The sequence below is a fragment of the Apteryx mantelli genome, chromosome 13, assembly GCF_036417845.1.
Source record: "Apteryx mantelli isolate bAptMan1 chromosome 13, bAptMan1.hap1, whole genome shotgun sequence".
NCBI classification, from domain to species: Eukaryota; Metazoa; Chordata; class Aves; order Apterygiformes; family Apterygidae; genus Apteryx; species Apteryx mantelli.
The window spans coordinates 22,168,455-22,190,836 of record NC_089990.1 but is presented as its reverse complement, the minus strand read 5'-3'; the positions used below and the strand labels follow the sequence as shown (position 1 = coordinate 22,190,836).

General features: G+C 47.2%; 1 protein-coding gene across 1 annotated transcript in view; it reads left to right on the top strand.

Moving 5' to 3' along the window:
* The window catches only part of TRPC5 (transient receptor potential cation channel subfamily C member 5), a 67,560-nt gene extending 45,620 nt beyond the window's left edge, over positions 1–21,940 (top strand). The window contains exons 6-10 of the mRNA XM_067303990.1: positions 2,332–2,527; positions 17,549–17,755; positions 17,908–17,949; positions 19,801–19,890; positions 20,626–21,940. Coding sequence (XP_067160091.1) covers positions 2,332–2,527; positions 17,549–17,755; positions 17,908–17,949; positions 19,801–19,890; positions 20,626–21,360 — 1,270 coding nt within the window. The 3' untranslated portion in view covers positions 21,361–21,940. The remainder of the gene's footprint in view (positions 1–2,331; positions 2,528–17,548; positions 17,756–17,907; positions 17,950–19,800; positions 19,891–20,625) is intronic.
* Positions 21,941–22,382: the final 442 nt, after the last annotated feature.

Here is a 22,382-nt window from a genome sequence, read left to right as displayed (position 1 = left end):
GGAAATTTTCTGCATCGCAAACACAGATCATGGAAAAGTAATACTCCTTTGTGACAGCAATGAGGTGAAGCCATGAATAATTTAAGTTTTTATGCCTTGGCCTCACCATCCCTCGGAGAGCAGCGTGTGTACTGCTTATGCAGGCAATTCGAAAATAGATTTATCACTGTGGTTCCGCGCCCGGAGGAGGGAGGAAGAGGAGGCAGGAGCGGGAGGAAGGCCGCTACCCCTCACTTTCTGGTGCGCCGTCATGCCTGGAGGGTCCCGCTGGTAAGCGGGGCCACGTCTCAACGCCACCCGCGGGCTGCTGGGGCCAGCAGCGGCCCCGCGGGGCGGGAGCACCGCTCCGGCCACCTGCGCTTGCGCCGGGGGAGCGTTGCTGTTTCTCCCGCTTGCTTAAAATCCCCAAGCTACTTGGCAGGAGGGGACAGATGCTCTCCTCTCACTTATTTTTCCAAAGTTGTTTTTCTGAAGCTGCTCCGCGGCAGTGGCATGAGCCCGGCCTGAAACGCTGAGCGAGAAGAGAGGGTTTGGCTCTGGCTCTCGTTAAGCGCTGAGGAAGGACGAAGCAAGTCTTACCTTCATGCAGAGCCGCAGACCCCCGTCGCTGTCTTTTTTGAGGCTGATTTTTGAGCTGACTGGTTGCCTGGTCCGGGAGCCCCCTGCAACCGAAGGCCCGGGTTGGACTCGGGCACTCGGGTGCGTGGAGGACTGGGAGCGAAGGGGCTCGACCTCAGCCCCGGGGCTGCTAAACGCCTCCCAAAGCACCGGTGCAAACCCGGGCGGCGTCTGCCCGAGCTGCCGTGGCGCCGCCGTGGGAGCGGGACGCGTTGGCACGGCTGTCGCCCGCGAGCAGCGTCAGCCCCCCGTCGAAGGGGCGCAGCGCCCGGCAGCACTGGCGCTCAGCTTAGAGTCCGCGTGTGAAAACAGGCGCCTTCGTGTCCACGCGTAACTACACTGGCCTTGCCTGCTTTGGGCCCAAGTTAGCGCTCTCAGTTATAATACCGTAAATTCAGGGAGATGCATTAATCACTTCTAAGATTGATTTCAGTTTCACGTAAGCACAACGGGAACCCCAGTTTCCCCTGAGCCTCCATTCTAGTCAGTATTTTTACTATTAATAGTTAAAATACGTTAAAAGATAACGAGCACTCCTCTATTTTTAATAAAGAAATACTTAGTATTCTTTGGCTAATTCTTATTTAACTATTATCTCACTCATTTAATAAACCTAAAACAGCCTGACTTTTGGGAGAAAGGGTTTTTACTTTAAAGAGTCTTTATAATTTTGGCTAGTGAAAAACATAAGATGTGTCCGCAAAACATAAGGAAACTGAATCCCCTAGAAAGCACAGGGGTACGTGTGGCATAGATGCTGGGAGAACAGATTCCTGGTATGTCAAACAAAGCATCTGAGTTTATTTTTATTGATTTTTCTAGTAGGAGCATCTGAAAATATCTGCTGACCCCGGGCCAAAATGGAAACTCTTAAACAGGCATATAAAATATGTCCTTCTTTTGATGATATAAATGTCATTTTTTGGGAAAGCCAAAACAAAGATGGCCAAACAGAGCAATTATTTAGATTGCTGATTATGTATTTAACGTGATGGCGAAAGGTCACTTGTCTCTGGCTGAAGCCAGCAGAGACCTGGGATGATCTCATCAGCGCTAAAGCACGGCGAGGTCAGGTCTAGTTCAGCTGGGGATGGAAGACTTCAAAAGACGAAAACCTCTCAAGCTGAATTAATGCGATGACTCTCTTTCATCTGAGTCATTAGTGATCACTCGTTCCCGCATGATACTGAGGGCGCTGCAGGGTGGCGGGCGGGTGCTGCGGTGCAGACAAGCTGCAGTGACTGCTGTGCTGGGCCCGGGCGGTGCTGACGGAGGGCTCAGCACACCGGCCTGGTTAGCTCACGGGCGAGGCAATCGCAAGCTCTCAGCCTCTGCTAGTGCCCAAGGGTCAAGTGGATGTGATTTCTTGCAGCTCCTACCTTGTGCTGCTTCCTTGTTGTGCGCTGTTTAGCTACGGCCACGATGTGCTTGAGGATGTGCTCCCCAAACATTTAGTTTGCAGAGCTGCTAATGATGAAGGCACTGTTTAAATGGGAGAGATTATATCCATATGTAATAGCAATATCGCAATAATTAGAGGCAATGTACTTCGTTCTCCCACTTGAGTGCTCCCAGCGCTGGAGTGCTTCCAATACCACTGACAGCTCTTACATGGGACGACACCCAATCTCGACACGTCCAGAGCTCCTAAAGTCATTAAGTGTTTTCCATTCCCTGGAGTCATGTAGTCAAATAAAAATCTGTTTTTTGCAGACTTTTTGAGACCCTCCAGTCACTCTTCTGGTCTGTGTTCGGCCTGCTGAATCTCTACGTCACCAACGTGAAAGCCAGACATGAGTTCACAGAATTTGTCGGGGCCACGATGTTTGGCACCTACAACGTCATCTCCCTGGTTGTGCTGTTGAACATGCTCATAGCCATGATGAACAACTCCTACCAGCTCATTGCCGTAAGTTAATCTCATTCTCCCTCTTCTTGCTTTCTTTTCTCCCCTGTGTGCCTCTGCTGGTTGGCTTGTAGCAAGTGTGCATCTCCTGGGATGCTGGAGACTGCTGCCCCCACTTCTCCACAGCTGAGAGTTGGAATTTCTCCTCAGGAGCCTGAATCATGCTTGTGGAGGATGTTTTGCTCTGTTGCAATGCTTCTGATATGCAAAAGGCTTCTCATCTCTGATCTGCCCTTGCCTTCTCCTGTAGACTAACTTCACTGATCACCTTGTCATTAACAGCTGGTTTCCTTTGTAGCAGAGAGGGAATATAAGAGGAAGGCTTCCCACTGCTTCCAAACGTGTTTTGTTTTCTAACCTGTGGCTTTTTTTAGATATTTTTGATAAATTTTTTCCTCTGCCCTATTATTATTTTCCCATTTGAAACCATGTGTGTCAGGAGCCTAGTCTTGTAATTTTTATTCCCCGGTCTTCCCACTGAAATTAAATCACTTCCATCTGGAACTCAAACCAGTTTTGTCACAGCTGATCCACAGGCCGATACTCACTGATTGCAGAGCAGCTCCTGTGCAGGACAGCTCTGACCTGAGCAGCTTGTGGCTGCCCCTTGGCCGTAGAGCCAGCTTCCAAGTCAGCTTTATCTTCATTTGAATGCTCAAGACCACGCTGTAAACTTTCATCTCATTCTGTGTACCTAAAAGCCAATCTGTACATTTATGGTTAAATTTGTGAGTGGATTTAAAACTGAAGCAGCACAGCTCCGCATTTTAAGGCTCGTTAGGTAAACTATACATAAACAGTATGGGAGGAAGCTAAAGCTTGTGTACACAGCACTTCAGTAAACCAGTGGGCACTTTCCAGTTCTGCTGCCTAACACGACAGGCTTTGAGGTAATGAGGTGATGAAGTGTTAGATCCTCTGCAAGCAGAAACAAGAATTATGAAAGTTATTTGTGTCCTCAGCTGGTCACTCGGAAATACAGGCAGCGTAGAGACTGCCTGCCCCACTTTGGGTGGCTGTAGAGAATAAGACAGAGAATAAAATGGAGAAAGAGGAACTTGCACCAGCTCTTCTTTTACTTCCATTCCCAACTTCCTAGAAAAATCTCTGGGGAAATGTCTGGGTAAATTCCTTTCCGGTCTGAAGCACACAGAGGAGAGTACTGACTGTCTGCTTGAACGGTTCTACCGTTGTTGTTGATCATCTGCTGATTCAAGTGGCTCCTAAATTCGGTTTTCTAGTGAAACAGAGCACATATTCAATTGAATCAGTGATACTTTTGAGCTCTGATCTTTATCACGCTAAAAATTACGAGAAAAACTGGACCATTGACCTTGCTAGCAAGCAGGCAAACAGCTTATCACAAAGGCATCGCTGTTTTGTCAGTCTGTGTCGATGCTTTAAGCACTTCCTCTCTCTTCAGTGCCACCCTTCGCGTTCGAGGGACGCTGGACTGAGGGCCAGGGAACAAAGATAATCTCTTTGGCTATTTTCTCCTATGCCCTCACTTTATTGTCATCATACAGGCTTGTCACTGACACAAAGCCCAAACCTAAGATTGGCATAAGAATAAAAGGATCTGCTACTCGCTGGGATACAAACCACTCATCATTCTTTTCCCTGAATAACATCAGTGATGCAAAGACAAATCAGCACAGCCCCACATGACCTGAGAGCCCCTTCAGAACAATTAACTGCAGTGAATTGTTCCTGCTGAACGATCCAGAGCCTGGAATCACCGCTGGAAACGGCTTTGTGAGCAGAGCAGCTGGGAACAGCAGATTCTTCCAGCAGAAGCTGCCTGTGAGAAATCTGAGGGTGCTGGGCTGAGCTCACCAGATAACCTGGGCATAACGAAGCATTTCTCAGCATGAGTCCCCTGCTCAGAATAATGACTCTGGAAATGCAAGGGGATATTTCTTTGTCACTTAAGCTGTCATATAGCAATTCCTACTGAGGGCAGTGGCATTTCTTGGGGAGGCAAGAGTCAGCCACCTCCAGCCTGTGCCGGTGCAGTGCATGCAGCTTGTTTTTTGACGCTAACATTTCTGCGTGCTCCTAGCATCCTCCCAGCGATCAGCTTTCTGCATGTGTCTTCCAAGGGCAGGCATCAATTAATCTCTTCCCTGAAGAAAATAACTCATTAATAAATGTTGAGCTTTACAGCTGTGGGTCCTCTTTTCCCTCCCTTTAGATAGTGTAATCACTTCTCCCCCTTTCTGATCCACAGTAGGTTGGTTGCTAAACTAGGCATTTCTTCCTCTTGGTATTTTTGTTACACTGAACATACACTGAATGACAGTATTGCAGTGAGGGAGGAGGGGAAAGGACCAAGAAGCCTCAGAGTGGGGTGGAGGTCCTCTTCCAAAATACATCAGTAAGAAACCTTTTGCCATGTGCAGGACTCTGTAGAGAAACAAAATGAGCCAAACCCCAGGGAGGAGAGTGCATCTTCGCTTGTCCGTTTCCCTGCAGCAGAATGATCAGGAGGTCTTAATTAATTCCATTTGTTAATGAGCCGGCAGCGCTGCTGCAATGCAAACAGCTTTTCTCCTCTCCGTTCTTCAGGCACGAGTATGTCACTGCCTTAGTAGCAGCTATTCTTCAGGTTAGCTTTTCTCCATTATCTCCGATCTCCGTGTCCTTCTGCTGTGCAGTTAGAGAAAGCAGAATCTAGGCTACTCCTTCCTTGCGCCTGTCATGTCTCCCAAGTAGGGGGTTTAGGGCTTGGTAGTTAATTAATACTGCAGGCGCACAGCATGTAACCCCAGAGTGTCTGCAGAAGCCAGAGCAAGGCAGGCAAAGAGGAAAACTTCCACACACCTTTAAGAGGCTCCTGAATCACAGAACGGCAAGAATCTTGACATTTTTTGACTAAGCTATTTCAGACTTCAATAAATATATTTTCTAGGAGTACCCTAAAGCAATTTTGATATCGATTTTTTTTCATACAGCCTGTGCTTTTCACTTTTGCCAAACCATTGTCAAGATCAGATCGCGGGAGACACTATGTTTCACTGAGAAAGCAAGCAAAATCCAAAGGCGTGATTAAATGTCCATAGATCGTGGGCTGTGTCAGTTTGTGACGATCCAAATGCTCTATACGAGCAGCACAGAATGCAACTGCATGTTATGCACCACTGGGCCTCATCTAAATACCTTCCCAGACGTGACAGAAATACCATCACCCAATGAGTACAAAAGGAATTTGTCACCAGGACCAGGGGAAGGACAGTGAAATTTATCTCGGAGCGGCCACGTGGTCCATCACTCATAAGTGGCACGAAGTAACAGAGCAGGTGATGAGGACACTTTAGGTGACAAGTTATTTCTTATTGTGTTGCCGCTTGGCTGCATCTGAAGGAAGAGAGTCCTTCTGCCAGGTTGTATTTCTTTCAAAACAATGTGATAGTACGTGTTACTGATACCCGAGCATGCGTGTCTTTCTGGGGTCCTCAGGCACAGGGGCATGTTGCAGGGAATAGCCGCCCGCATGTGTTTTCTGGAAGCATGTTCCTTATGGACACATCCGTGGTGTTCTGGGAAGTCATGCAGGAATTAGTCACTGGGACTGCACCACCACTTCCAGCTCCGCACAGCCAGCAGCAGAGGGAGGTAAGATCCACAGGATTTGGGAACTAGGACCCCTCTGCAGAAGGAAAACCTTGGGGCTTTGATCTTGAAATCAGGGCTCCAGATGGGTCAGAGTCAGTGGCACAGACCAGTGCATCTCGCTGAAACATTAAGGAGAGATGTAAGCACTTGCAACCATTAAATAAACCATGGCAGTTTTAGCAAAAAACAAAGCAGCTCAATGCCTCAGGGACAGCAGCACACCGAAGTAGGTCGGAGAAACACCGCCCCTAACTAGTGCGCACGAAAGTGTGACAGATTCCAGGGTGCAATATACGGAGTATGTGGTTTGTTGGAATAATTACGTCATGCTAGCAATATGTATTAACTTACAAAATGATTTTGTTATATTGTTCCTCCTGCTGGTTGCTGCTTCTGTTATTTCAAGGGTGGTTCATCTTGAGCAGCTGCTACTGCAAATGGTGTTGACGTGCTTAACGTTTTCAGGTGTATCTCAGAGAGCAGAGTGCGTGACCCAATGGACATGTAGCTGCCAGTGTTCAGACTATACGAAACAGGACGTTGGACACCAAAATACGAACATGGTTTTAAATGAGGGAATGAAATAGAGTGGATTAGCACATTTGGGGGGAAATGTTCTGTATAACAAAAAAACATATGTATAGTAAATAGGAACAGTTGGTATGTGCAGCTAAAAATAAATGAATGCTTTCAGGAAATGTTGGCTTTAAATTTAGGGATGTTGTGCATGGAACTTTCTTAATTTTTGCAGAGTAGAGAGCTTAAAAATTAAAGCACCAAGGAATATAAAGATTTTTCAGCTGCCTATTAGATTGTTTCCAACATGACATTGGATTTCTTGCAGGAAGTAGTATCAAACTTTTCCTGATCTGCAAAGAACTAGAAATTCCCTGAGTTCTGTGCACCAGCTGAACTCCCTCGCCACCCCAGCAGTGATTGCTACCCACTTTAATTCACAACAGCAGCAGAAGTTCCCTTCCCCACAGTGATCTACGACCCACTGGGACTGTCAAAAAAATGTTGCACTTTCTCTGCTCGCACAACCTGCACGGTTATTCCATAGTGCTTTTGCTAAGGCAGAATTTCACAAAGCACAAAACTTAGCTGAAGATGCAAAACTGCACAGTGGCGGGTTTGGGGGCTGCAGGTCGGCCTCCCTGGAGATAATGTCAGCTCCAAAGTTTGGACTCATATCCAAGCTCTTCTAAAGCATCAGGAAGTGTTTTGCTCTCTAGCTTCATTTTAGAATCATTTATTTCCGTGTCTGAGGAGAAATCAAGACCTGTAGGTTTTTTTGAACTCTGTCATATGGCAGGAAATGAAATTATGCTGTTGTTGTCAGTACGAGCTGAGAGAAATCTCTTGAACCTTTTTATGGGGTAGCAAAACAACTAGGCTCTAGAAACGGCATTAAATAGCTCTTCTTTAGTCAGCCAGATGAACGGAGAAGTTAGCCTATATATCACTGTTTCCCCCCCGTTTTATGGCCCTCAGTGGGGCCCTCCAGCTGGCCAGCGTGTGCACACTGCTGCTCGTGCGCAGACCCCGTGTCCTGGGTGCCAGGAGCATGTCGTGCTCAAATCCTTAATTTAATCTACGATGCAGCTGTCATCAGCCAAATCCCAGGTACTGCACTCCCCCGCCGGCCCCTGTCATCGGTGACAATCAGCTGAAACCGTGGGTTCTCCTGAGGTTCCTGGGGGCCTTTGCGCCTTGCACACAGTCAGCTTCTACTGCGTTGCCCGCGGAGTGCAGGGACAAGGAGGATCATGGTGCAAGGACAAGGAGGACCACAGCGCGAAGACAAGGAGGACCACGGCATGAGGACAAGGAGGACCACGGCGTGATGACAAGGAGGACCACGGTGCAAGGACAAGGAGGACCACGGTGCGAGGACAAGGAGAACCATGGTGCGAGGGCAAGGAGGACCACGGCGTGAGGACAAGGAGGATCACAATGCGAGGACAAGGAGGACCATGGTGTGAGGACAAGGAGGACCATGGTGTGAGGACAAGGAGAATCACAGCGCGAGGACAAGGAGGACCACGGTGCAAGGACAAGGAGGACCACGGCGCGAGGACAAGGAGGACCATGGTGCGAGGGCAAGGAGGACCACGGCGTGAGGACAAGGAGGATCACAATGCGAGGACAAGGAGGACCATGGTGCGAGGACAAGGAGGACCATGGTGTGAGGACAAGGAGAATCACAGCGCGAGGACAAGGAGGACCACGGTGCGAGGACAAGGAGGACCACGGTGTGAGGACAAGGAGGACCACGGCTCTCCCGGGCCCTCCTCGGCGGCGCAGCCATCTCTGCAGAAGGGGGAGCCGCTCCCCAGGCCGGCTGCTCTCTAGCTGGAACTGGGGACCGGGGGGCTCCCGGACGGTCCGTCTCGGGAAGCGAAGCGCCGGGCCTCGCAGCGGCGGCGTGCTGCGGTGCCACCGTGCCGGGAGAGGCCCAGGTGCGAGATGAGGCCCGGCGCCTCGCCGTGGCTGGCAGGCAGCTTAATTGCTTCTTGTCAGCAGGCTGAGGTGCGCGTCGCGAGGTGCAGAACTGTTTGTCTTCTTGCTGGCTCTGGCCTAATTACATATAACCCACGGACTCGATTCGAGTTGTTAATATTCATCTGGTGTTTGCAGAGCGTCTAAACGGAACGGCTCTGTGTGCTCTGACTTCATACGCGGCCTCGGGTTTTGTTGTCGCTGGGCTAGACAAAGCTCATTCTCTGTGCGGGGGCCCAGTCCTGCAGACCCGGCCAGTGCAGGGACTGCCAGCGGGATCGGAAGGTTAATCCTTTCAGTTGCTTTTAATCTTTAAAAAATAAACAGACATTTATCTCACCCTGTGCACAACAGTGGCCAAACCACGCTGGGGTTTATTCAGAGGAGCGGAAACAGTACATTTAAGTAAAAATCAAGATGAGCTTGCAATTTACAGAGGCCTCCTGGCTGACTGAAGACATTACAGGGAATTTGCAGCATTTTTACCAGTGGGTCCTATTTTCTTTGATGCAGTTAACACACCAGTGCCCTGCCTGGCAGGTCAATGGTTCTCTGCCCATTGCATGCAAAGCAGCGCAGCAAGGTTTGCTCTTGCTATGTGATAGAAGTTGAAGCATCCAGATGGAACCATGTCAGCTGCAGCCCTCTGCATTATCCCATCTTTTATTTAGACCTGACAAGCTCAATTAGCATTATCTTATGCTTCTGCATGAAGGGGACCTTTGTAAAAAAGGCACAGAAGACAAAAGAGTAAGTGGAAGATAAAGGAAAAATATTATCTAGGAAAAAGGAATCAAAAAATAAAAGGGATTTATCGGGGAAGAACTCTCACCTGAGGCTGAGCAACGGGAATAGCTATATTAAGAATCCTCTGAAACACGACTTTTTGATTCCAGAGCTTCACAGATTTCCTTGTCAGCATGTTGCAATCTAACAAATAAGTTGGTGCTAATTAATTAGGGAAACAGAACTCCATCCAGTTAAACTGGAAGGCGTCTATTAGCCTGAACGCTGTGCTATAGATCCTCGTCTGCATTACTGTGTTCGTGGAGTCGTGCTGTTACCCAGCGCATCCCCCAGCTCCTCAGTTGCAGACTCTGTTTTCAGAGTCTGAACAAGAAATTGCAGCTTCTTTTCTTAAATCAGTGCTGTGTGCGTGGCTCAAGATTCAGTTAGGGATTTGAGCAATCCCATTCCTTTCACATGCAGATCCAAACTGGGATTTTGCTTCTTGGGACTAGTTTCTTTTGGAAAAAAATGAAAAGAAAGAGAAAAAGAGAGGTGTGAGAAAATTATCTGATTCTCCTTTGCATCTGGCTCCCACCAGGCTAGCAACAAAATTCTTCTTCTTCCCTGGAAAGCTCAAATCCCAAGTTGACCTGCTACGCAGGAAAAGAGCAAAGATAATACTCTGGAAACAGCGTGAGGAGAAATGAGGCTGTTCTAAGTTCATTTTTGCCATGGTGCTAACACAGTCGTCAGCACCCAAGCGCTTTGGGTTAGACATCCCTTCTCAGCCCACCGTTTCTCCATGGGTTCGTGTGAATTACTCAATTTTGATGTAGCTGCAGGTAGTTAGCATTATCAGCACAGTTACGCGTTATCTCTCTGTCTTCTAGCTTGAAGAAAAGTCTCTTATCAGCCAGTGAGATAATGGAGAGCAGGAAGAACGAAGCCTTAGTGATAGCTTTCGCATTGCTTCTTCCTGCTGTGCTTTTTTAGAGAGCTGTTTGTCTACATGACCTTCATACTGCTCTGATTTATTTGCCTATTGAAATAACAACTGAACTGTGCTGGAATAGGACTGAAGAAGAGAAGAGAAAAGGTGTCAGCCCAAATAATTTAACTGCACTAAAAACAGCACAATTCACAGTTCTTGTGTTTTCTCAAAAATAATATTCCCTGGCCTTCTCATTAGCTGCTGTTATTTCTATCCAATGTGCTGGTGAGAGATGAAAGGTAATTGATATATATAATCAAAATACTTTGTAGAATATAGTGCACTGCAAGCTATAATAAAGATTTTAATTACCAAGTATATTCTGCACATGGAAGATATAAATAGCGGCTCTGCTAGAGCTTGCATTTTCCAAGTACAAACAAAATCATTCCCTGGAGCTGGGAAAACCAGGCAAAATGGATCTGTCCATTTTTTGGAGGGAAATGATGGCCAATGCTTCTTGTTACTGTTTAACAGGTCCTGAGCAGGTGTGCAGCAAACCACAAGCGCAAGGAGGGAAAGTTCCCAAAAGAACTATCAATAAACTTCTGTAACTGGTGCCCATGAAAAAGGTGCAGTCTGGCAGTTACTTTCCCAGGGAATAACATCTGCATGAGGAAAGCAGGTAGCTACTAATAAAATGCAGTTAGATTTATATGGCGAGTCCTTGGCAGAAGGTTTGGTAACCCCTAATGCAGGAGTCTCTGTGACAATGCTGAAGATGGGTTACATTTTCTTTTCTGTTGCAGCAATTTAAAGCATTAGGACTACCATTTCTGCCAACCTGGATCTACCAGGCTTCCTCCTGTGCTGGAGCTGGCATGATGCTCTGCAGCTTCAGCAGCTGGCTGCACACGCTGCCCTGCTCCAGCCTGTTCATGGCACACAGCTTTTACTTTGGCTGCCGTTTGATGCCTCCTTTTTTTCAGATATGGCCAGAGTAACTGGCATGCACAGATGCTGCTTGTGTTTTGCTGTGCGTCTGTGCAATGTGGCACTACCTGCTTCCCTTGCATGCTGCTGGGAGGTTTTGTGTTGCGTTCACTAAGGTGTCTCGAGCTATGTCATCGATAGTGTCTTGGACTCTTACCAGTCCTTTTGGTGCTTCACCTGCCTCCTTCTGGGATCTCTCTGTTGGGAGAGGTGCAGCAAAGGGCGTCCTCTTGGCCCAGCAAGTTTCCAGCTGATGCTGCAGGGCTTAACATGCTGCGCCCTCTGTGCAGGATCTCCCAGTGTGCCAGGATCCGGCTAAAGCGCTCAGCACATCGAGCAGAGGAGCTGCAGCGCCGCTCAGGAGGGCATTCCCATGCCCTTCGCCTGGCCCTGGCTATTCAGAGCCCATTAGGGCTTTTCTCTTCTATTGCAACCAGTGACCTGCCCCAGGTACATAATTTCCCAGCCACTTCGACTACGTCTGGTGTGTTCTTTATTCACCGTATTATAAAAAGCTGTCACCATGGTACAGGTCCTGTTGACACTGAATTGGCCAATACTTTGATCTGTTTGAAGCGATGGAGCCTGGACACTGCAGAATTAAGAAATCTTTTCCTGACTTGCTTTGTTACCATATGTTCTTTATGAATCCTACCATGGCTGGGATCTTCCTCAAGCTTTTAAGTCCTCGGAGGGGCTCTCCACCATACGCTGCATGCCCCATGCCTTCCCGCGCGCCTGCACCGCCTGCTTTGGGGCTCTTCAGGCTTCGCACATGCCGGTTCACATCTGGGCAGGCCGGTGCGCTCCAGGCCTTCGCCCCGCGCTCCTCTCGCAGCGTTACGCGAGGCTGGCGTGCCACCCTGCATCCCTCCTCGCCGAGAGCCTCTGCTTGCTGGTCAGGGCTCTGTCTGCTTCATACCGAGCAGATTGGGATTTGGTGCTAGACAGAACTTTCATCTCTTCGTTGGCTGTCTCATTCCCTGACTTTTCCAATTGCTTTGTCTAATGTTAGATTGGCCTCCGTTAGTAATTTTTCTTGTATTACTTTTGAGATTGATCCCATTAAGTTCTTATCCTTCAGTACGTCATCCCAGTCTTTGAAAGCAAAGCCATTTGTTGTCAGCTGCAGCCAAATTATCCGTGCATTAATTGTCTCAGTAGGTCCCCGGTTTTTCTCATAGATGCTTTCTCTTTGTATGAAGTATTTTTCTTTTAAAAATATTCAGCATCATTTACCTCAAAGAGTCTGTTTGGATTTTGCTGCTTGCTTGCTTGAGCTTGCCATTAAACCCCCAAGCTCTGCTGATGTCTTTACCAGCCTGTCCAAAATACATATTACAAAATTAACACCTTTCAAACCACAGAAAAGCTGTCTGTGTCAGTCTTGCGAAAATTAACTTTCTCTTGGCCCTCTTTCTGCAATGCTTTCTGCTCAAAATACACAAGGCTTTATTTTTTCCATTAGTTTGCTTGAAAGCCATTGCTAATATATTTTCCCTGCTGTTGCCAGCTCTTGGTTTATTCTGCGAAGAGCAACAGAGAGACACACGGGATAGTTCAGTGGCTTTCTCCCACACTTAGCAGCTCAGCTAATTACACAGCAAACGAGCACTTCAGAAGTGCCTGTGCCCATTAGGGAACGAGCCCCCCGACCCAGCAGGGTGCAGATCAGATGTGTCAGGCAGCCCCTTGTAGAGGTGAGCAGTGCATCTCCTCCTTCCCTCCTAGAGGAAGGCGCTGGGCTCTGGCACCTCCTCGTCTTGGGGGGCTGGTGGTGGCCCCTCCTGGGACAAGAGCAGAGAGCAGCCCTGACACTCTGGGTGCAGAAATGACGCCAGCTTATGCTGCTTTCCCCCACAACGGGAAAACTTCCCCTTCCCCGCTCCCGGCGCGCTCAGCCGCGGCCAGACAGCCGGCTCCTCGGGGCATTGTCACAACCACCTACTATATTTGTGGCTGACAGGCAGCAGCCTGATTTCCAGCTTAGCCCACTGGCTGTTGTATAATAAAATACAAGAAAAGCACACACAGCCATTTCTGTGCCAGCTAGAAAGATGCTAGACATCTTTATACGCTGTTCTTTAGAAAAGGGAGGAGGAGATTTGTACGCTAGGAACACGCTCCTTCTGCATGCTAGGGCAAGGGGCAGAAGCCCTTCTGCACCCCCAGGTAGCGCAGAGACACTTCGGTAGCTGCTTGCCTTGTTGGACAGGGAGCCGAGATACTAAATACATGAACGGGTTGAGAAGCCTCGATGCTGTGGTAGTGGCAGCCATCAGATGCAGAGGAATAAAAGTCTTCCGCTGACAGGGCATGGGAGCTGGGTCATCGCCGGCTGAGAGCCTGGCCATCATTTGGCAAAGTACGATCAAAACCATACGACCCAGGAAGGAGATGGTGATGGGAAAGTTGATAAAAAACATTTTACAAAATGTAAACAACAGATTTTCTACACAGAGATAAAGATGGAGATTAATGCTTGAATTATCCTGGATAATTAGTGTAGCAGGTAATTATTTAAAATCTGGCACATCTGTGAATACATCACTTTGACTGAATTAGAAAATCCTCACTACTGCTGCAGTAAGATGGCTTCAGCAGTCCCACAGGGAGATCTTTATGGGGGATTAATTCTCACTTCAAATGGCAGAGATTTGCAAAAAGGATTATGTGGCCAGTATGACACATTCGCATTGTGATAGTCACTGATGCAGGTTTTTTCTCACAGAGAAGCCGAGTGCTGGTTTCTTTGAGTTCAGGTGTTCTTTGAGCTTGAGGGCTTAGTCGTCTTGGAACGAGAGTGTTTTGTAGCTGAAACGATGAGCAACGCTTGAAAGAAAACGGTGACAAGAACAAGGACAAGAGCAACAGGAGCTCAAAGAGAGGACAGCGAAATCCAAGCTTGAATTTAAATTACTGAAGCAGCAAGGTCACACTTGCAAAGCTACCAGATCTGTTTCTTTAGCTTACTGTAAATGTTATAAAAAAGTTATCATCTAACACGCCACGAACAGCATCGCACCTTCTAGGAAGAAGGCGGTTTGTCTCCCCACCACATAGCTCAGTGGAGGATGCGGTGGTCAGGCCTGAGTTGAGCAAGGGACTGGCCAACCTGGGCCTGAGCTTTGACGCAAAGCAGGTTTGGACTCGGGCAGCTCACCAAAATCTTAATTGTGTCCCCTGCGTCACTGTGGAAATACACTGAATACACAGAGCACAACCGATCGTCCGTCGGGCCGCACTCAACCAGCACAATGGCCAGGGGCTGTCACCCACGAGCACTTCAGGAGGGTGCGAGGTCCGAACGGGTGCTGAAGCACGGTCCTCAGCACCAGGAGAGAGCTAAGAAAGCTGTTGTTCGGTGCGCAAGATTTCACTACTTAAAAGCACTAAGAAGGGCTCCAACAAAGAAAACGGTGGCTTCCTGGCACACAAAAACATTCTCAGGAAAATTGAAATGTCTGTTTTCGGGGCATTTCCAGCACAAAACCGCTGCCAGGAACTCTCCTCTGATTTGCTCAGGGTCCCAAAACATCAATGTTCATAACTGAACTGGCTTGAGTTTGTGAACCCCCGCGAATTCATGGGAGAGAAAAGGTATCGCGAGCTTTGTACAGAGGGTCTGTTTGAAAGAGGCTGTATCGCACTTGCTTGACTGAGACTGCACAGGAAGAAATACAAGTGAGCTTGAAGCCAGCATTCCCCAGCTGGGCTCGGAGATGCATTTAGATGAGGAGGGATTGATCAAAGCACCCACAAAACCTCCCCGGTCAGAACCCCCCACAGCACTGCCCTCTCTGCATTCAGCCCCTATGCAAGCCCTTCACCCAATTTTAAAAGAAAGAAAAAAAGAAGTACTTCATGCAATCAAATTTTTTAGCCCTTTTCTTCTTTCCTTCTCTAAATACTAAATTGCAGTCCCTAAGCTATAGCTTTGCCTCATCCCTCTCCACAAGCAGCATCCAGCAGCTATTGCTAAAAGACCCCTCCCTGGGGACGTGCCCTTTTTATAGTGGGCTGAGGCAATCCCTGCCAAGTCACCACACCTGATGCCACCCCGCTCCTGACACCTGGCAGCTGGGGTGGACGTTCCTGGAAGGTGAAGGGTGGATTTATAACCACCTCCAAACTAACTCCCCCCTCCTGACTGCTTGATAGGACATGTACACCTACTTCTGCATTGGCAAAGGACTTAAATACCCCATCTCTATCCAAAGAAGCAGTCTTCAGTACCCTCTCAGCTACTGCCTTACCCTGAACTCTCCAGCTGCCCCCGTCACTGCAGCTAGAGCCTGCCAGGCGCCAGCAGCTCTGCACACGCTGAGAAACGCTTAGTCCCAGCAGGGCTGAGCAACTCGATGCTGCTCCCACCCCTAGCTCACGCAGGGAGGCATGAGCTGGATATTCCCCCACGTGTGGGTACTTAATGCAGTAAAGCACATGTTGTCTGCAGCCTTTAAAGATGCGGCGACTGCTGGTTTTCCCGATCATCCACCCTGCTTCCTCTCAAGACTGTTTTAAAGGCAATAACTGCAGTCCCGCAGAGCAGACGTTCAAAGAGAAGGACGGGCAGCGCTCGGCCGTGGGGGCTGAGCAGGGCTCGACCAGTCCCGCTCTGGAGCAGCTGGGAGCTGCTGGGCCCTCAGTGCCGAGCGGGTGTGAGGCAGGAGCCTCCCGGCAGCTGGTAGCGGAGCCCAGGGCACCGAGTGGGGAGCTGGGGACGGAAGAGCAGCCGTTCGTCCTGTTCCCGCAGCTCTGCTGCAGTCCTGGAGCCCCCAGGTAAAGACAGCTACAGGCAAAAACAACAGGACTTTTTTCCCTTTTTTTTTTTCTTTTTCTGCATGTACTTATACTGCCCAGAACTGAGTTTTTACTGCCTTGAATTTCACCTCCAGAAGCATCAGAGGCTGGTCTTTTAGTCCTTCATGGTGATGCTTTCTGCGATTCCTGGTTTACAGGGTCTACTACTGTATGAGGCAAAAAGGGGCACTTTTTCTCTACTCCGCACTTTTTAGGGCTGCTGCTGCAGCAGCTGATTCAAGGGGTCTACTCATTCCAGCCCAGTCCAAATATCTTTGCATTGGCCTTTTCTCTTACCTAGCACTGTTACTTAGCATCGATAATCACATTTCTGGTTTAATCTCATGTCAGATACTGTTAGCATAAATGCTAAGCAGCTAAAATGTCAGAGCCATCAGCTTAGCACTGAACTCTGCAATGATAACAATACCCATCTTCACCATTTTAATTTTGTGTAGTATTGTAAGCGCTGTTCAGCACTGCTTGGCTTGAAGGATTCAAACAATTTTTCTTCCTTTTCTGTCCAATATCCTAATTCCTGCAGACCATAAGAAACAGTGACATTTTTTAACACCAGCGCACAACATGAAATCCATTCTGAATAGCTGCAGCATCTCATTGAATCCAGGCTCCCAGTAGATGTCTTTGCCCTGATTTTGAAGGGAACAGCCTTTTGAATCCACGGGCTAGACTGCAAACGTCTTGGTGTGGGAGATTTTGCTATCAGTTCTTGCACAGTCATAGTCTTCCTTCGCTGGTGACAATTTGGACCTTGTGCCTATCTGCGCGATCGTAAAGCGATGCTGATTGCTTCCCCACCTTTGCGGAGCGCTCTGCCCTCTTGGGGTGGAAAGCACTGGGGCACAGCCAGCTCCTGTCGTGATAATGTAAGTGGAAAAATCAGGAAAATGTCTCCAGTTTTGTGTAAGGATAATGCAGACACCAGGTTTAAAATACGGCACACAGCATCATTTCTATTGTGGCTGAGCCTATAAGGGCTGACTCACTAGATGCTATAAAAAAAACAAACAAATCAACAAAAACTATGGAGGATCTTCTTCCGGTGAAGAATGTGCGAATTCATTGGATTTGGGCATGTGAAACCATGGTCTGTGAAAACAGAAGTGCTAACGAAAAGTAAAATAAGAAATGTGTTTTCTTGGTGAACTAATAAGCACAAGCTCTAAATGATGAAGCTGGGCTTGAGCAGGTGAATTTCTTGTTGCTGAATATCGCTATCACCACATCTCTCAGTGGTTGGTATTCTCACACTCGGCTACATTTCACACTGACTTTTTAAGTACACCCCCAACGAGGGAGGTGGAAGAAATGATACCGCTTTGCCTGCAGCGGGAGAGATCCTCTCTTGCTCACATGTCATCTCCTCCGCCGCTGGCACTTGCGCCAGTAAAGCCCGCTGAAGCTGCTGATGCTGTTTCCTTCTCTCCTAGGACCACGCAGATATCGAATGGAAGTTTGCCCGCACGAAGCTCTGGATGAGTTACTTTGATGAAGGTGCCACTCTGCCCCCTCCTTTTAACATTGTCCCGAGTCCCAAGTCAGTCTGGTACCTCTGCAAGTGGATTCACAACCGGCTGTGCCCAGGCAGCGACTCCACGAGCGAACAGAAGAGGCACGAAAACCTCAAAACATTCACAGTAAGCAGCCGCCTGTTTTTATACTTGGTTTTCGAGGGTGCTTGCTCTGCTGTTGTTTGAAGGTTCCTGCTGGATCGTAACTCGCTAAGAGCCACTGGGAGCCCGAAAGACAGGATGAAATGGATAACGTACATGTGCCTTTGTAATTCCAGGAACGACACGCTGACAACCTGATTCAGAACCAACATTACCAGGTAAACTCTCCAGCACAGTCTTTATTTGCTGTTTCTTCTTCCTGCTTGTTTTCTAATACCTCACTTCTTGCTTTCTTCTAGAATGTATTTTTGATAAGTGTAGGTGCTCCAGGAGGATTTTGCTGTTCATGGATTAAAACATTTTGTCATTAGAGGTGGGGTGGTTCAGTAAATCAGCTTGGCCTTGCGCCGCCTCTGAAACGGTGGGAAACCTCCTAGTATCATCATTCTGGCTGCTGAAGTTGCAACATCCCCATCGGCTTCCCAGGGACTGGGTTGTCATTGCCATCCTGCATAAACCTGTTTCTGCAGCGTTTTTAGGCACACTCATGAATTGTTCCCCTCATCCTTCCCCCCCATCCCTAAGCCCAACTCAAACAGCACTTGGGATCTCCTTCCATTTTGGAAGGCTCAGGAAAGAGGAATTGTTCCGGAGCTGAATTTTGCTGTTTCTGTTTATTCTCAGCCTGCCCGTCATCAAGTTCTCATTAAATTCAACCTACAAAAGGATGAAACTGCATTAAAAGCCCTAGCTGCAGCACTTGAACTCATGTGATGCATTATGCCAGCGTTCTGAGAGGGGGGAAAAAATAATTCTCCAGCATGTTAGTTTGTATATCAGGCTATACTGTCAAAAACGATCAGTAACTTGTCTTACTTAAGACAATTTCTGTTTTCTGAAGAATATGTGTAACAAGAGTTGGTGTTTACCATAGTTAGTTACTTTTGACAACAGACACTTGGTGCTCTCTGACTTTGCAGCGCTGTTTTCAGGTACCAGCAGTGGGGTTTGCAGGTGAGCCTGGGGAAGGTGTTACTCTTAAAAACGTCACGGTAAAACTTTGGTGTGGACGATATCTTAATGCTTGGTGGTTAGACCGGTTAGCGCTATTTATGGAATGGGCAAAATGAAGGTGTGGGGTAGCCTTTTCTGGAGACAGAGATCAACTGCAGCGTATGTCAGGTTGCATGTAGACCTGCACACACACATATATAAAAAAATCTATCTAAAAAAATGTATATGTGTTTGTATGTATAAGGTCTACGTACCAGTTTGTTTATGTAAGGCCAGCAAGGGGGGATACAAATGCAGAGGAAAATGGCCACCTGCTGCACAAACTGGATTTCATCCTACCAGAAATTGGGACTGGACAAACAGCCCTGGTAACATGGAGGAGCGAGAGCCTTTAGAAAATCCGCTGCAGGCACGATTTGGTACTTGCAGCACTGTCCGCAGGTGCTGCCGCAGCTTTGCAAGGAGTCTCTAAGCTCCTGTGGGGCAGAACGTGCCTTCTGAGGCCTCCCAGACCTCGGAGGACTCACGGCTGCCCAGACGCAGCTTCCCGCGGATGTGCATCGCCCCGTGGAGATCTGGCTGTTCCCTACATCGCTTGCTGCTCATACGCCACCCTTGGCTTTCAAATATTTGATTAAACAATCTTTAAATGGCAAGCTTAGCCCATCAGGATACACAGGCTATACACCTGAGGCTGTAATCTTAAAAACTTTCAGCAGCTGAGATGAAAAGCTGAGGTAGAGGAGTCTAAATGGCTTGAGGACACTTAAGAACATTGACAATTTTTTTTTCTTGCAGACTTTTACATATACAAAACGCAAGTACAAAACACTGGCTTACTGTATTTAAAAACTGAGAGTTCAAGATGAAAGACACGTAGCCCTTTCTAAAGGTTAGTTCTGTTTGAAAGAAGGTGCCCTGTTTCTAAGGGCAAGTGATTTTTCCAACCAGCAGAGTCAGGACAGCCACTGTTAGTAAGAACCCAGTGAAGTACAATAAGAACAAAGTTTGGTCTGAAGCAGCAGCTGAATCACTTGTCTTGCTTCATATTCCAGGAAGTGATCAGAAATCTTGTGAAAAGATACGTTGCAGCTATGATAAGAACTTCCAAAACCAATGAAGGTTTAACTGAAGAAAATTTCAAGGTAACTTGTTATTCCTTAGTAAGCACTTACTACAGTAACGCAGGTGGCCACTTGCAGAGTTGCTGATAACTTGGTAAAACATTTTGAGACCCACTGTGGAAAGTATGACTATTGCTAGAGCTGGGACTACATGTGACATGCATATGTTACTTCTTTAAGCAAAGAATATTCCTTATTCAGGTGTCTTCTCATATGATCACTTCAGGAAATTTCAATGTACAATACCTTATGCAGACAGAGGCTTTGGAAAATGGTAAAAATGAAGTATCTGATCTGAGTCAACATCACATTCCTAAATCCTAATCCAGACAGAGCCAAAGAACATGTCTGGGTTTGTGGATACAAACACCACCATTTGTCAACAAAGTTAAAGTTGGGACTGTCAACTAAAACAGGATTCCTATAAAACTTCTAAGTTTCAACAGTGTTTCCCCACTTCTATAAATGCCCTCATTAAACTTTTTTTTTTTTCCTTGGGGGAGATTTTGGTCAAGAAGGCTGGTCCTACAGCGTTTGGAGACAAAGATCTTGTGAGGTTCTCCAATTTTTACAACTAGCAGTACCTTTTTTTTTTTTCTGTCACTGAATAATGAAAGATTTATGTGGTGTTCTTGTAAGTGTGATTTGGTATCAGCCATTTACATAACTTTGAACAATTCGCCCAAGGGAACATGATCATTCTTTCATGTTGCAGAGAAAGCTTCTGTGTGTAACTCATCTTTCCTCTTGCCCTAGGAATTAAAACAGGACATCTCAAGTTTTCGCTATGAAGTTCTTGACCTCTTGGGAAACAGGAAGCCCCAAAGGAGAAGTTACTCTACCAGCAGCACAGAGGTGTCCCAAAAGGATGATACAAACGAGGATGGTGCTGGAGAAAAACCCAAAGCCAAGAGCGTGTCTTTCAATGTAGCCAACAAAAAAAAAGATTTCAATGTATCTGCTCTAATTAAAACTATGTCTGGGATCGATATGGTGGATGAGAAGCCAAAAAGCAATGGGATCGGTAAGCGCTCCTTTGTCCGAAACGGAAACAGAGTTCAGAGACTCTCCAGCTCCAAGAAGGAGTCCTTTAAGAGACTGGGTCTACTCTTCTCCAAGATGAATGGACACGTACCTGAACCAAACTCGGAGCCCATGTACACGATTTCAGATGGAGTTATTCAGCCACACTACATGTGGCAAGACATTAAATACTCTCAGATCGATAAAGAGAGAGAAGAGAACTGTTCCAAAAGCGAAATTAACCTCAATGAGGTGGACTACAGCGGGAACACGAGACTCATGGGCCAGAGCAAGGAGTGCCCCGTGGTTTGTACCAGCTCCCTTCACTGTGCTTCCAGTATTTGTTCCTCTAATTCCAAACTTTTAGACTCATCAGAAGATGTATTTGATTCATGGGGAGAGGCTTGTGACTTGTTTATGAACAAGTGGAAAGATGGGCAGGAAGATCATGTTACAACGCGGTTATAAGTAAAGCTGTCTAACACCTGCTAGAAAACTTAGCTAATTATTTGTAATGTTTTGCTATCACCTGATTCAGCATTACTATTTCCTTTCTGTCCATAGGAGAAAAAAAAAAGGTGTAAAACTCTAGTTATGTTAGCCTATTTTGTAGCCATCTGCATTTTTTTTTTTTTATTTTTTACACTCCCAAATACCAAATTAAAGGTTTCACCATTTATAAGGTCACTGTAAACCACAGGGCTCCCTTCTGATGCAGTTGTAGTCTTCGAACCCTGCAGAACTTGGACACGTTGGCGGCGGAGTGAAGAATTTCTCCAGTGCTATTATCATCGTTCCCCCGTTGCTGCGTTACGCCACCGCTATCCAACACGAGCGATCTCCTGTGCGTACTGCTCGATTTCCCCAGCAGCAGGACGGGCTGGGGAGCAGCGGCTTATCAGAAGGCTGAGAACCATGCTAAAGATCTTCTTAGAAAGGATTTCAGGTTATAACTGGCTCTTTATTTTTCTTTAAGCAATATAGCCTCCAATTCATTGTCATGTGTATTTTTTCAGGTTGTATACTATATTCATATTGTAAATTCTTACTGAATAAGAGACGCCTTCTATCACTCAGCTAGAACCTGTTATGATCTGCTGATTTACCCAGTTCCCATTAACCTAATTCCCTCTTGTAGGAAGCAGAATTACCTCCCAATTAGACCAGCAGTGGAAGCATCCAGCCTTGCTGCCAATTCTGCATAGATTAACTGACCCAGACACACCTGTGGCTGCTTGAGACCCAGACCTCAGTCTGGCTCCCATCTTTCCAACGGGCTGAACCAAAGCCCAGCTCTGGCAGACAGACAGACACACCACAGAGCGTTTTAAATTCCTAGTCTCATTTCCACTGCTGCATTCACTTTTTGCTGCCTCTCTGGCCAATGTCACACTTCAGGCAGAAAAATATTCTCCTGGTGTGTGTCAAGCTCAAAGAGGGAGAACATTTTCCTCGGATCCATGAGCCGCATTTCTGAAAAGCGACCTAAG